This window comes from Choristoneura fumiferana, chromosome 4, assembly GCF_025370935.1.
Source record: "Choristoneura fumiferana chromosome 4, NRCan_CFum_1, whole genome shotgun sequence".
Lineage (NCBI taxonomy): Eukaryota > Metazoa > Arthropoda > Insecta > Lepidoptera > Tortricidae > Choristoneura > Choristoneura fumiferana.
In genome coordinates this window covers 18,772,749-18,783,752 of record NC_133475.1, presented here as the reverse complement: position 1 = coordinate 18,783,752, position 11,004 = coordinate 18,772,749, and the positions used below count along the sequence as shown (strand labels likewise).

General features: G+C 36.8%; 2 protein-coding genes across 2 annotated transcripts; one reads left to right on the top strand and one right to left on the bottom strand.

Moving 5' to 3' along the window:
• Positions 1 to 112: 112 nt before the first annotated feature.
• LOC141427094 (MYCBP-associated protein) lies at positions 113 to 2,422 on the bottom strand. The gene is made up of 2 exons (XM_074086326.1): positions 1,830 to 2,422; positions 113 to 1,455 (listed from the first exon to the last, which is right to left on the bottom strand). The coding sequence occupies exons 1-2, from the start codon at positions 2,333 to 2,335 to the stop codon at positions 192 to 194; spliced, it is 1,770 nt and encodes a 589-aa protein (XP_073942427.1). The 5' UTR covers positions 2,336 to 2,422; the 3' UTR covers positions 113 to 191.
• Positions 2,423 to 2,924: 502 nt separating this feature from the next.
• On the top strand, positions 2,925 to 6,961 carry LOC141427210 (putative carbonic anhydrase 5). The gene is made up of 3 exons (XM_074086436.1): positions 2,925 to 3,076; positions 4,991 to 5,209; positions 6,789 to 6,961. Exons 1-3 carry the CDS (start codon positions 3,046 to 3,048, stop codon positions 6,959 to 6,961), a joined length of 423 nt encoding a protein of 140 aa, XP_073942537.1. The 5' UTR covers positions 2,925 to 3,045.
• The last annotated feature ends 4,043 nt before the right edge of the window (positions 6,962 to 11,004 follow it).

The window sequence follows — 11,004 nt, the reverse complement described above, 5'->3', positions numbered from 1 at the left end:
CTGTTTGAGAGAATTTCTTTGCAACAAGTTTAATTTATTACCTACACCAAGACCTACACAAGGGATTATGTCGACGTCTGGGACCTCTAAAGTAAATGAAAATTATAAAAAATATAATATATTGTGTATTTTATTTCATAATGATAAAATTTCAACTGTCGACAAATTAATACATTAAAACTCCTACTACATTACGTTTTACAGAAATCAAATTCAATCCACCTGTTAAGGTCCAGACTACTTAGGATACCAGCACACATCTCGATCGTTGTTGCCACATGCTCGTACATTTGGATATAAAACACATTATTAATAGTATACAAAATTATTGGGTTTGTTCGAGTTACCGAACCCATTCTTTGCCTACTACTAGGATCAATTTCTTGTTCAGTAGAATTGTCATCCTCGCTTGGAATGTATAAATTGGTAATAGAACTTCTCTCGACCTCAAATTTGTCTGCTAATTGACCCAACAAAAACTTTACAACACGATACTTCGACTTCTGAAGATTTTCGCCCTCGTACCAAGGCTTCAAGAAATCATTGTGTGAAATCCGAAGCAACTCGTAATATTTCATTCGATTGTCGTATTCGAGCTTCAACATCGCCTCTCTCCAGCTGGTTATAGACAGGTCCCATTCTTTATTGTTACTCATCTCCGCATACAGATTTCTCATTTTCATCACTTCCGTCTGATGATAGAAGCATACGGGGTTCTTCATTACAAATAATTCTGCTTCGAGGAAGTATTTCTTGTAGGGATATATTTGAGGTGTAGTAACAGTTGCTTTGTCTACTACGTCGTTTACTAGTTCATACACAAGGTTTCGGATCGATTTTTCATAAATATCTGTTTTGAGTTTTGCAACTGCTATTTGCCTTTTTTCCAAATTTTCAACCGAGTCTGCGTTCAAATTGACAACAAGTTTGCTTGCCAGTGTGTCAAAAAAACATATGTTACATAAACTAAACTCCCACAATTCACTGTAAATACCAGGTTTGTCCGAAATAAAAGTAAAGAATATTTCTTTATCTTGCCCAGGCGGTAGCACATCTTCATTTTTATTGAAGAAAAAGACTTGATCATACGTATCTTCAGGTATAAAAGGGATGGGTTTCTTAATCTTTTTCCAGCAGTATCTAAGGGTAACTGTGCCGAGATTTTGAAGGTACAATTTGCTTCTCCCGACTCTTTTTACTGGAACGTTGAAATAGTAAGACCATGAAGTGCATTGCTCGTGCCACGGTTCAAATTTCATTTTAACCAGGTGCATCAAATTTTGTCCTGGAATTGCTTTATAAATAACCGTGTTGTTAATTCTTATTGCATATACACCATAAAGGTCTTTACACTTGTTAGAGTCCAAATGAATTAAAATGTTGGGCATTGGAGGCAGCTTTTTTGGTGGCGTTTTTGGCTTTTTGCCTCTTACTATCAGTCCACCTATTTCGGGTCTGTAACAATGTTAAGATGTTATTGTAACAAAAAAAACGTAAACATTATTTATTACTTATGATGAGCGTCTCGGTCTTGCCCACAAATTTATCTACAACTAGCGGGTAACTATACTTTTCAGAGATAGTTAAGAAGCGTATGCTAAACAGGAATATTTAGTTTAATCGTTACAAATATCTTTCACAATCAAATCAGTATGTATTTCTACAGATAATCCTACATTAAAACAAACAAAGTCATAAATAAACAGAGCATCTTTTAATATGCTTGTAGCTGAAAAAGAATCGAGACAAGTGGCGCTAAACTAGTGCTGGAGGTAAAGCTCGCTGAGCCTGCGTAATAAGAAAGTATAACGTTAGAAAATGCCTTTTACCTGAACGGATCTATCTTCACAATTTTCTCGTGTAGCTCTTTCTCGCGTTTGTCCCTATAATTGTGATAATCCGAATCCAAAAAAGTGCACCTTGCTCGTTCAGGGTTACCAATAACACCCATTTCAGTTTTTTGAATATCTTTTGGAACACCGATATGCTCTATGAGAGGAGGTTGCCCCATTTGAGCAGGTGTTCTATGAATCTCATAAACTGGGTCACAATAGCAGCGTTGTTTCAACCTGTGAGGTTGATCCCACAATGTGTCTCTTACCCCTACTTTTTCTTCTATTTGAGCGTCTTCTAAAACAATTTTGCGCTCCTTATCTTCACGAACGTCTTGCACCAGATTGATTACCAGATCTGCTGGCGATCGTTTTGTTTGTTTGGCCAGCTTCATAGCTTCTTCTTTTCTTATCGTTATCCATTTCTCCCAAACTAACAATTCTTTGTCGGGTTCTACGGGATATGTTCTTGGAGTTTTTTGGGGTTCGTTAGATTGGTTCATTTTTGTTTGCTTATTATTTGCTATTTATATGTTAATGTGGTGTATTTTCGTTAAATGTAAGCACAATTTTGACAATTTGATGCTGTGGTAACGGTTGATGTTTGATTTTGACATGATCTTGACGCTATCTTGACGCCAAAAAGAAATATAATACGTATCAAAACTTCATGTACGTAGTAAAATTACAAACGTACGCAAAACATGTTTATGCGGATAACAGGTTTTATTTATTCGAATTTATTTATTTTTATACATTATTTTACTGTTTTAAAACGAAGGTAATCGACCAAAATAAAACAACCTCGTTGATTTAAGGTAAGTACAGATTGACTTTGGTACCTATTTCCATTAGGCATTAAAATACAATCAGAAATAACGAATTGATTGACACCTTATTTATTAAAATCGGACGATTAGTCTAGATACTACGGTGGAACATATGTAAATACAAACATACATAGACTGTTAAAATCATTACTCTTCCTTTGGCTTTGCCGTAGTCGAGTAAAAACGATGTTTTAGACAAATTGCAGCCTTATTGAAATTTGGTAGATGCCAAATTGATGCCAAAACAAAATGTCAAATTCACCCAAGTCACAACAATGTAGATAGAGTAGAGATAAATAAGAAACTAAATTAATGCGTGATTCAAAAATAAAGTAAAGAAATTGTCAGTGTTTTTAAATTTTCGTTAATCCACCTCGTTCAAGATGATGAAAACAGCTGCTCAGCAACAAACTGGTAAAGTTATTAATATTATCAATCTGCTACTTTGCTAATTTTATGCTCATACCTTTGATGAACGAACTAGCTCATACCTTGATTTTAGAGATGCTTGATATTTCGTCACAGTTCCATGCGCCATGATCACGAGACGACTCGTAGTCGTACCTATACTATACTAGTCTATACTATACTATACTAGTCGTCTCGTGATCATGGGCATGCAACTGTGCCCAAACCTAACAAACAAAAAGTTGGAAAACCCCCGACTTCGTCACTTCAAAGTGCAATATCTCAAAAATGGCTGAGCCGATTTTGATAAAACATGTCTTAGAACCATTGCTAGAAAACCTGATCTCAAATAAAAAAAAAACCTCATTCAAATCGGCCCACCCGTTTAAGAGCTACGGTGCCACAGACAGACAGAGATACACACAGACATACATAACGGTCAAATTTATAACACCCCTCTTTTTGCGTCAGGGGTTAAAAATATCGAGCTTCTAAAATCAAGGTACGCGGAACAAAACCCTAATTTAAATCACAAAATTAGTAATAACGCGATAGTCTAAAACATTGTGTTGCTAGTTTGGTAGCTCAGTGAAATACAGCTTACTCATCACAAATTTTGACTTGGATTATTATTACAATGCAATAAAAGCTGTGGTGGCCGAGTGGTTCGAGCTATGGCGTCTCAAGCAGAGGATCGTTGGTTGCCTTTTGGGTTTAAGCCCGAACTCACATCTGAGTTTTTCGAAATTTAAGTTCTAAATTACATACAGCTTTAGCTTCCGCTTTATGACAAAGGAAAACGACGTGAGGAAACCTGCTTAAACTGTGAAACTAAAAACTTGGTTAAGTAACTTAAATTTCAAGAATTACTGGGAATGTCCTCTCGAATGAACTCTCGAAATTTTAGACTGCTACGCTTGTTTTTTCCTTTTTAGTTCTAATAAATGAAAGCATTTTGAATCTCTTGAATTCACTCAGAGTGCAATTAAACAGATTAACTGAGTCTGCTATATGGTTTAGAGTAGCTAGGGCGCGCGTGAAGGGCGCCTTGGCCAACAACTTGGTCCTACCGCGCGGCAAGGCCAGCAGCGGCGGCCGGAGTCAACACCCTGCATAGTTATCGGGAGCGCAAAGGCTTATGTACTTCAATACACCTTGATGTATTAGTGTACATAAGCTAAACCCGGTGGGATTCAAATACGGCGCCATGCTACTGTTGCGACTTTAACTTCCATCCATCAAGCAAATATACTATAAAAAAACCGGCCAAGAGCGTGTCGGACACGTCCAAAATAGGGTTCCGTAGCCATTGCGAAAAAATTAAGTAATATTTTTCTAAGGATTTCGTATTTTAAACAGAATCTTCCAAGTTTAGGTATATTTATACCTTAGGCTGCTATTTACTAATAAACTACTAATAATTCTCAAGCAAACTTAGCCATTATAGTTTTCCTTGAAAGTTTGATATACTTACTACCATTCTGAATTTTTTCAAATTTTTCCATTCACCGGTTTAGATTTTAGACGGAGGGGACGCTCGATTTTAATGAAAATTTGCACTTTAAAGTTGAATATTTTGCAAAAAAATCGCTGAATCGAAAAATTGTCTTAGCAAACCCTTAATGGTTTTAAAAGAACTATCCAACGATATCCCATACTATAGGGAAGGATGAGAAAAAAAAATCACCCCCACTTTATGTGTATGAGTACCCTAAAAAAGTTTTTTTAATTTTTAATTGTACCATCATCATTGGTCGGCATAGTTTACTTATATATCCGTGAAAAATTACAGCTTTCTAGCATTGATAGTCCCTGAGCAAAGCCGCGGACGGACAGACAGACAGACGTGGCGAAACTATAAGGGTTCCGTTTTTGCCATTTTGGCTCCGGAACCCTAAAAATGACTATTTAAATTTTCAGAAGAAGAAGTAGAAGCGGCTCCGAAAGACGAGAAAGAAGTTGTACCTGCTTTTGGAACTCTCAAGTGGCTTCACTACTGGAGCCAATTCGAGGGTCAACTACCATCTCCCATTGACGTATCAATCACTGGATCTATGGTGTACCTATGCCCTGAACTCAAGTGGTACAACTTTGATGTCTACCCTCACAAAATTAAATTGACCAACACTGGATATACCCGTAAGTACAATCTGTTGATGAGCTGATAGACGGACAGACAGCGTGCTTTAATTATCAGTTCTCGTTTGTACATCAAAAATGTACTGAAGCTAAATATGAATAGGCTTAAAATAAATTGATCGTTCAAGATAAAGTAATTATTTCAAGTTCAAAATTTGAATTGTTTCTTAGACAACTTTTGAAGAGAAATTTAATTAATAAATAGCCAACACCAAAGTATTATTTTACGGCGTTCAATCTTAAGTTGAAATGAACCTATTTGTAGCTTAGGAGTTTGACTTATGGCGTCTCAAACAAGTGGTCATGGATGGCCCGGGACGTGATTTTGAGTTTTATGAAAGCTATGTCTGAATTTTTTTTAATTTGCCACTGGCTTTTTGTTGCAAAACTTCTTGAGTAATTTTGCAACGTGAAGAAATCAGTTTGAGTGTGTTAGTGTACAGTCAACAGCAAGTGCTCAAAACGGTGTACACAAGATTCTACTGCGAAGATAATAAGAGAGCGTTGAGATCATTTTGACCTCAACTGCTTATCTACTTCTGCTGCTGACTGTACAGTTCAAAAAAGCTTTAAGTACTTAAACTTACTTTAAAAAAGCAAAAAAAACCATCTTTGAATGGAACTTTTTTTTTTATTCGACTGGATGGCAAACGAGCAAGTGGGTCTCCTGATGGTAAGAGATCACCACCGCCCATAAACATCTACAACACCAGAGGTATTGCAGATGCGTTGCCAACCTAGAGGCCTAAGATGGGATACCTCAAGTGCCAGTAATTTCACCGGCTGCTTTTAACCGCTACATTCGCGTTACATTCATAAGTATAAAAGACGTTAGGATTTCAAACCCTATTTGTCAGCCATTCTCACTATTTTAGTCAGAAGACTTCCAATTCCAGACATAGGTCTTTCCCAAACGTCAAAGGACAGGCGAACCCTTACCCATGCACTGGTTTACTTCTTAACCTAATACGGGCCAGTTACTATTAGTACCTAGTAAGTAATGTCGCAGAACCTATACTTAATTTGAGAAGCCGTGGTGGCCTAGTGGTTTGACCTATCGCCTCTCAAACAGAGGGTTTGGGTTCAAACCCCGGCTCGCACCTCTGAGTTTTTCGAAATGTATGTGCGGGATTACATTTGAAATTTACTACGAGCTTTGCGGTGAAGGAAAACATCACACCACAATTTTTTTTACTCTTAAACTCACTCTTTGTTGGACCCTAACTGATTACTCCTCTCATCTACTCAAAGGTTGACTGGTAGAGATCCCTTAAAGGGATAAGTCCGCCTTTGTACAAGTATCCTAAAGTTTGTCAATTGTGTTTTGTTTCTTTTCTTTTGTACAATAAAGAGTTTACATACATCATGAGGGAAGCCTACACAAACCTGCGAAGTGATTCAATGGTGCGTGTGAAGTTCCCAATCCGCACTGGGCCCGCGTGGGAACTATGGCGCAAGCCCTCTTGTTCTGAGAGGTGGCCTGTGCCTGTAATTTGACAGTGTTCATTAAAGTGATACAATGAAGGAATGACGGCTGGGCTAATTCGGCCAGTTCTACTAGCAACGTAAATTGTTCCAGTATTACTTGGAGCCAAATGGAAGACAGAGCGTCCGTATCTCGAAGGTGGCTGCTTCATGGAGAGGCACGTGATATCGCAGATGCACTTCCACTGGGGCGCCGACATGACAGAGGGCAGTGATCACACCGTCGACAAGAGACGGTATCCGGGAGAAATGCAGGTTTGCACTTAAATACAGGGTGGAAAGTCGAAATAGGGCAGCAAGAGCAGCTACTAGATCCGTTGCTGCTACGCGAAAATGCTCATAGGAGACCTTTACTAACTTTTTGAGTGATGACAATCGACATTCACAGATTTTTGATAAAATATAATTATAGTCAGCGAGAAAATCGTCAGATTTGACTTTTTTCTAAATGCCAATCGGTCCCATTTCTATCAAGGATTAAAACTCTTTAGACCAACTAAGGTCAGAGTACTAGAACACCCACAAATCAAATAAAACTTTACCATACAGTTTGTAGGGTACGAATTTGCAAAGTGAAACTTTCGCATGTTATTTTTTTACGAATATGAATCTTTTATGCTTAAAGAAAATTAAACAGTATGTAGACAACTAAGAACTGAACATTTTAACTAAAGTTAGTGTCTTAACCCAGTACTGCTGCCCCATCTCAACTTTCCACCCTGTGTAGAGCTTACATATTTGGTGATTTACGGGCGGACAAAGCGTAGGAAGCTGTCAAATTAAACGCAAGAATTCTGCCAGGAAACAATATTTTAGGTTAGGTTTCCACCAGAGATGTGAGAGGATGCGTTGTGAATGCGACAAATAATTCAACCATCTGCCATAATCCTCTAACTCGCTGTACTCTTGACAGGGCGGTTGTGTGTCAGCTGAACACCAGGTTGTGGCTCCACTGAGGCGGAAACGAGCAGAGCGGAGAGGAGACGTGTAGCGATCAACCAACCATATTAAGTTGAATCCACATCTCATCTCCGCTTTATTATCATCAGACGTGTTGGGATTGGTCGATCCCTACACGTCTCCTCTCCGCTCCGCTAGTTTTCGCCTCAGTGGAGCTGCAGCCTCAGAAGTGAACTTTTTGACGATTCTCTTCGAAAAATATTTAGTGTGGTGGTTTTCCCTTTCCTTTCACACCACAGAGCTTGAGTCTGGTGCTCGTAGCGCTGCTGGTCATTCTCTTATTAGGCCCCTTAGTCTCCTTTTTCTATTAACATACCTAAGACAAGAGATGGGTCCGTCCATTCTAAAACAAGGTACGTAACTTGCCTTAACTTTCCACATCAATTTAAAACAGCATGTTCGAAATTCAGTTACTTTGCTAACTTTGATGTCACAGAGTTCAGAACAAATATAACTATAGTTATACTAGTAGGATGACAGCTACAAACGCTCTGTGAAAGCCGTAAATAGCAAATAAATAGTAAAACATTTCTCTCTATTTAAGATCCCTGACGTATTCCTTTGGCGTGAAATGTACGGTCGAAAATAAAGCACTTCAGTTTAACCAACAAAGCACTTAAGAGCGCGCAAACATTTTGTCCCAACTCGTCACTGGCGCGATCTCCTTCCCGCGGCCCGTGTTTCACCCGCACACTACGACGGTTTGCTGTGTGCGTACGATGCGAGCGTTGCCGAAACATTAAACACATCTTGATCGTTGTACATTTTCCGTCGTAGTAAAATTAAGAAAAATTTTTGTTGTGATATGAAATATTTTTATTTCTTAACATAATAATTTATTTTATTACTTACAAGCTTTTTACTTATCTTGCCCTGTTAGTATGTTAGTTATTAGTAGGTATGGATAAAATTTTGGAAGCTAAACTTGACTAAATATGCTTTTTTAGATTAAGTTAAAATTTTACATGCGTGTGTAAATCAAATGACAATGCAGTATATTATTATGATTTATGAAGCCTGATCTGATGATGGAGCTGGAAGGTGGCCGTAGGAATTCTGTAATAAATCTATATAACCACATCGAATTTGGGCTCGTTTGATTCGTCTTGACAAGTACTTTGGCCCTAGATGGCAACAACGTATAAAAATTACAGTCAGTAAAAAAAGCTGGCAATAAAAATTTAATTTTTCAGTGCTCGCAAAATATTTAGTTTCAATGTTTCTCACGCATATGATGGTATACTGTGTGAGGACACGTAATACTTAGTAAATAAATGAATATATCATCATCATTGCTCATAATTATTTTCATCTAATACCTTTAAACGAGCAATTCCGAGATCCCCGGCGATAATGTGTGTATATAAAATATTGTATGAGATTTTACATAATTAGGCCTTAAAACACTCGTGTGATGCTATAACGATATTCACTTCGCTGGTATCTTACACCACACTATGGTTTCAAGACCCCTCTTTATGTAACAATTGCATAAAATACTATTAGTAGATTGTACACTACGGGGATAAAGCACTTTATTATGTCACGGGTACGGTATTGAATCCTGAGCGTAACAAAGGACTCCAGATTTAACTCCCGAGCGCAGCGAGGGTGTCGTGCGTTAACTCCCGAGCGAAGCGAGGGTTTTAAGATGGAGTCCTGAGATCAGATGGAGTCGACTTCTCTGGGAGTAGATTATTAACAATGCGTAAGGCGTCTAATTTAATGGACTACGGAGTCCAATGACTTTCGTCACTCGTCATTTTCTAAATATTAATCAGTTCAGTAACAGAAATTTCAAACAATAATCTTCATTTTATATGATTTCACTTGGTACGTACCTAATAAAATACTGTGAAAACTAGACAAAAGTATTAATACTGAATAAAATTGTGACAAATTTTTTAAAGTTGAAAATGCATCATACATTTTACATATTGGACTTATATAAGTCTCATGATTAGGTATATCGACACTTCAGCCTGTTTCTATTTTCCGTCTGAAAATGAATGCAATCTTAAAATCAAGAAAGTAATGTTATCATAAATCCGAATTGAATTTAACACAAAAAGGTATTTATTATTGATCCTGAATGTACAGTAATTGGAATTAGTATTGATAAATAACCTTTTAATGGTAGTGTAGTACCTGATAAAAAAAATGCTATCTTAAAACCAAAAACAGTAATTTTACAGTAACCGTAAATCCGATTTGGAGTGAATTTAACAAAAAAAAATATTATGGAACTAGATTTCTATCTTGATTTACAGTAATGGGAATTAATAATGATGAATAACCTTTTCTAAGCAGCTCATACTGTGTTAAGAGTACTGTGTTTTTTCATCCCAAATGATTTCGTTTATTGCCCATATCTAAGAATATAAGATTTTTACTTACAACAAGATTTAATTTACTTTTATATCATACTCACTATCATACTAACAAACATACTAAAAAGGCAAGTTAAATAAAAGCTTTAATAACTTTAAGCTACATTTTATTTTTTAATACAATATTTATTTGCTGACTGTACCTTTGTCCCTGTTACCACCTAGGACTCGTCAAGACAAATCTAATGAGCCCAACTCGATGGGGTTATGTCGTTTTATTACAGAGTTCTTGTGGTTACCTTCCAGCTCCATCATCAGATCAGCTTCATGTCATAGTAATAATATTACATTGTCATTTCATTCACACATGCACGCAAAGTTTCATCTCAATCAAAAATCGGGAAGTGGGTCAAATTTAGTTAATACTTTACTTACACACTACATACTATAACATACATACTAATATGGCAAGTTAAATAAATATTGTGAAATGTAAAACGCATCTACCCGTATTAGTTTGAGTGAAAATTGCGAAAATTTAAACATTTAATTTTAACATGTAAAATTACTTATCAAGTATCAAGCAATTGCCGACGCGCTATAACCATCGGGTGTTTGCAGTAAAGGTTGTTAGCCTTGCGGAGAGCGCAGAGCGATACGTCCGTTCCTTGGGAGTGCCCGGCGCTTTCTGAGTCGTAACTATTAACGCGCGAGGTTATATAATCGATTTAGGACCCAAGTTTGGAAAATTGACAAAATTAAATGAGCTATTATTAAGCGCTGAAAAAAATATTACAGACTAAACATTTCCTGTAGATTTATAATAAAATTGATTTATTGCAAATACATCACAACAAATGAGATAAAAATAATGAAGTAGACCGATTTAGACCTTTTGAAGAATGGTATTTGAATAATAATCACTAATATTTTGATATATGATGACCCTATGTCTTAAAAGACTATATTTTCTATTATAAAAATACTAAAGTTACACCGTTTGTGGTGGGTTTATAATGA

Excerpts from the sequence above, each read along its gene's own strand:
- LOC141427094 (XM_074086326.1), bottom strand. The coding sequence starts at position 2,335 with ATGAACCAATCTAACGAACCCCAAAAAACTCCAAGAACATATCCCGTA. Across the intron at positions 1,456-1,829 it reads GTGAAGATAGATCCGTTCAG|ACCCGAAATAGGTGGACTGA; the intron begins GTAAAAGGCATT and ends ACATTGTTACAG.
- LOC141427210 (XM_074086436.1), top strand. The coding sequence starts at position 3,046 with ATGATGAAAACAGCTGCTCAGCAACAAACTG. Across the intron at positions 3,077-4,990 it reads AGCTGCTCAGCAACAAACTG|AAGAAGAAGTAGAAGCGGCT; the intron begins GTAAAGTTATTA and ends TTAAATTTTCAG. Across the intron at positions 5,210-6,788 it reads GACCAACACTGGATATACCC|TATTACTTGGAGCCAAATGG; the intron begins GTAAGTACAATC and ends AAATTGTTCCAG.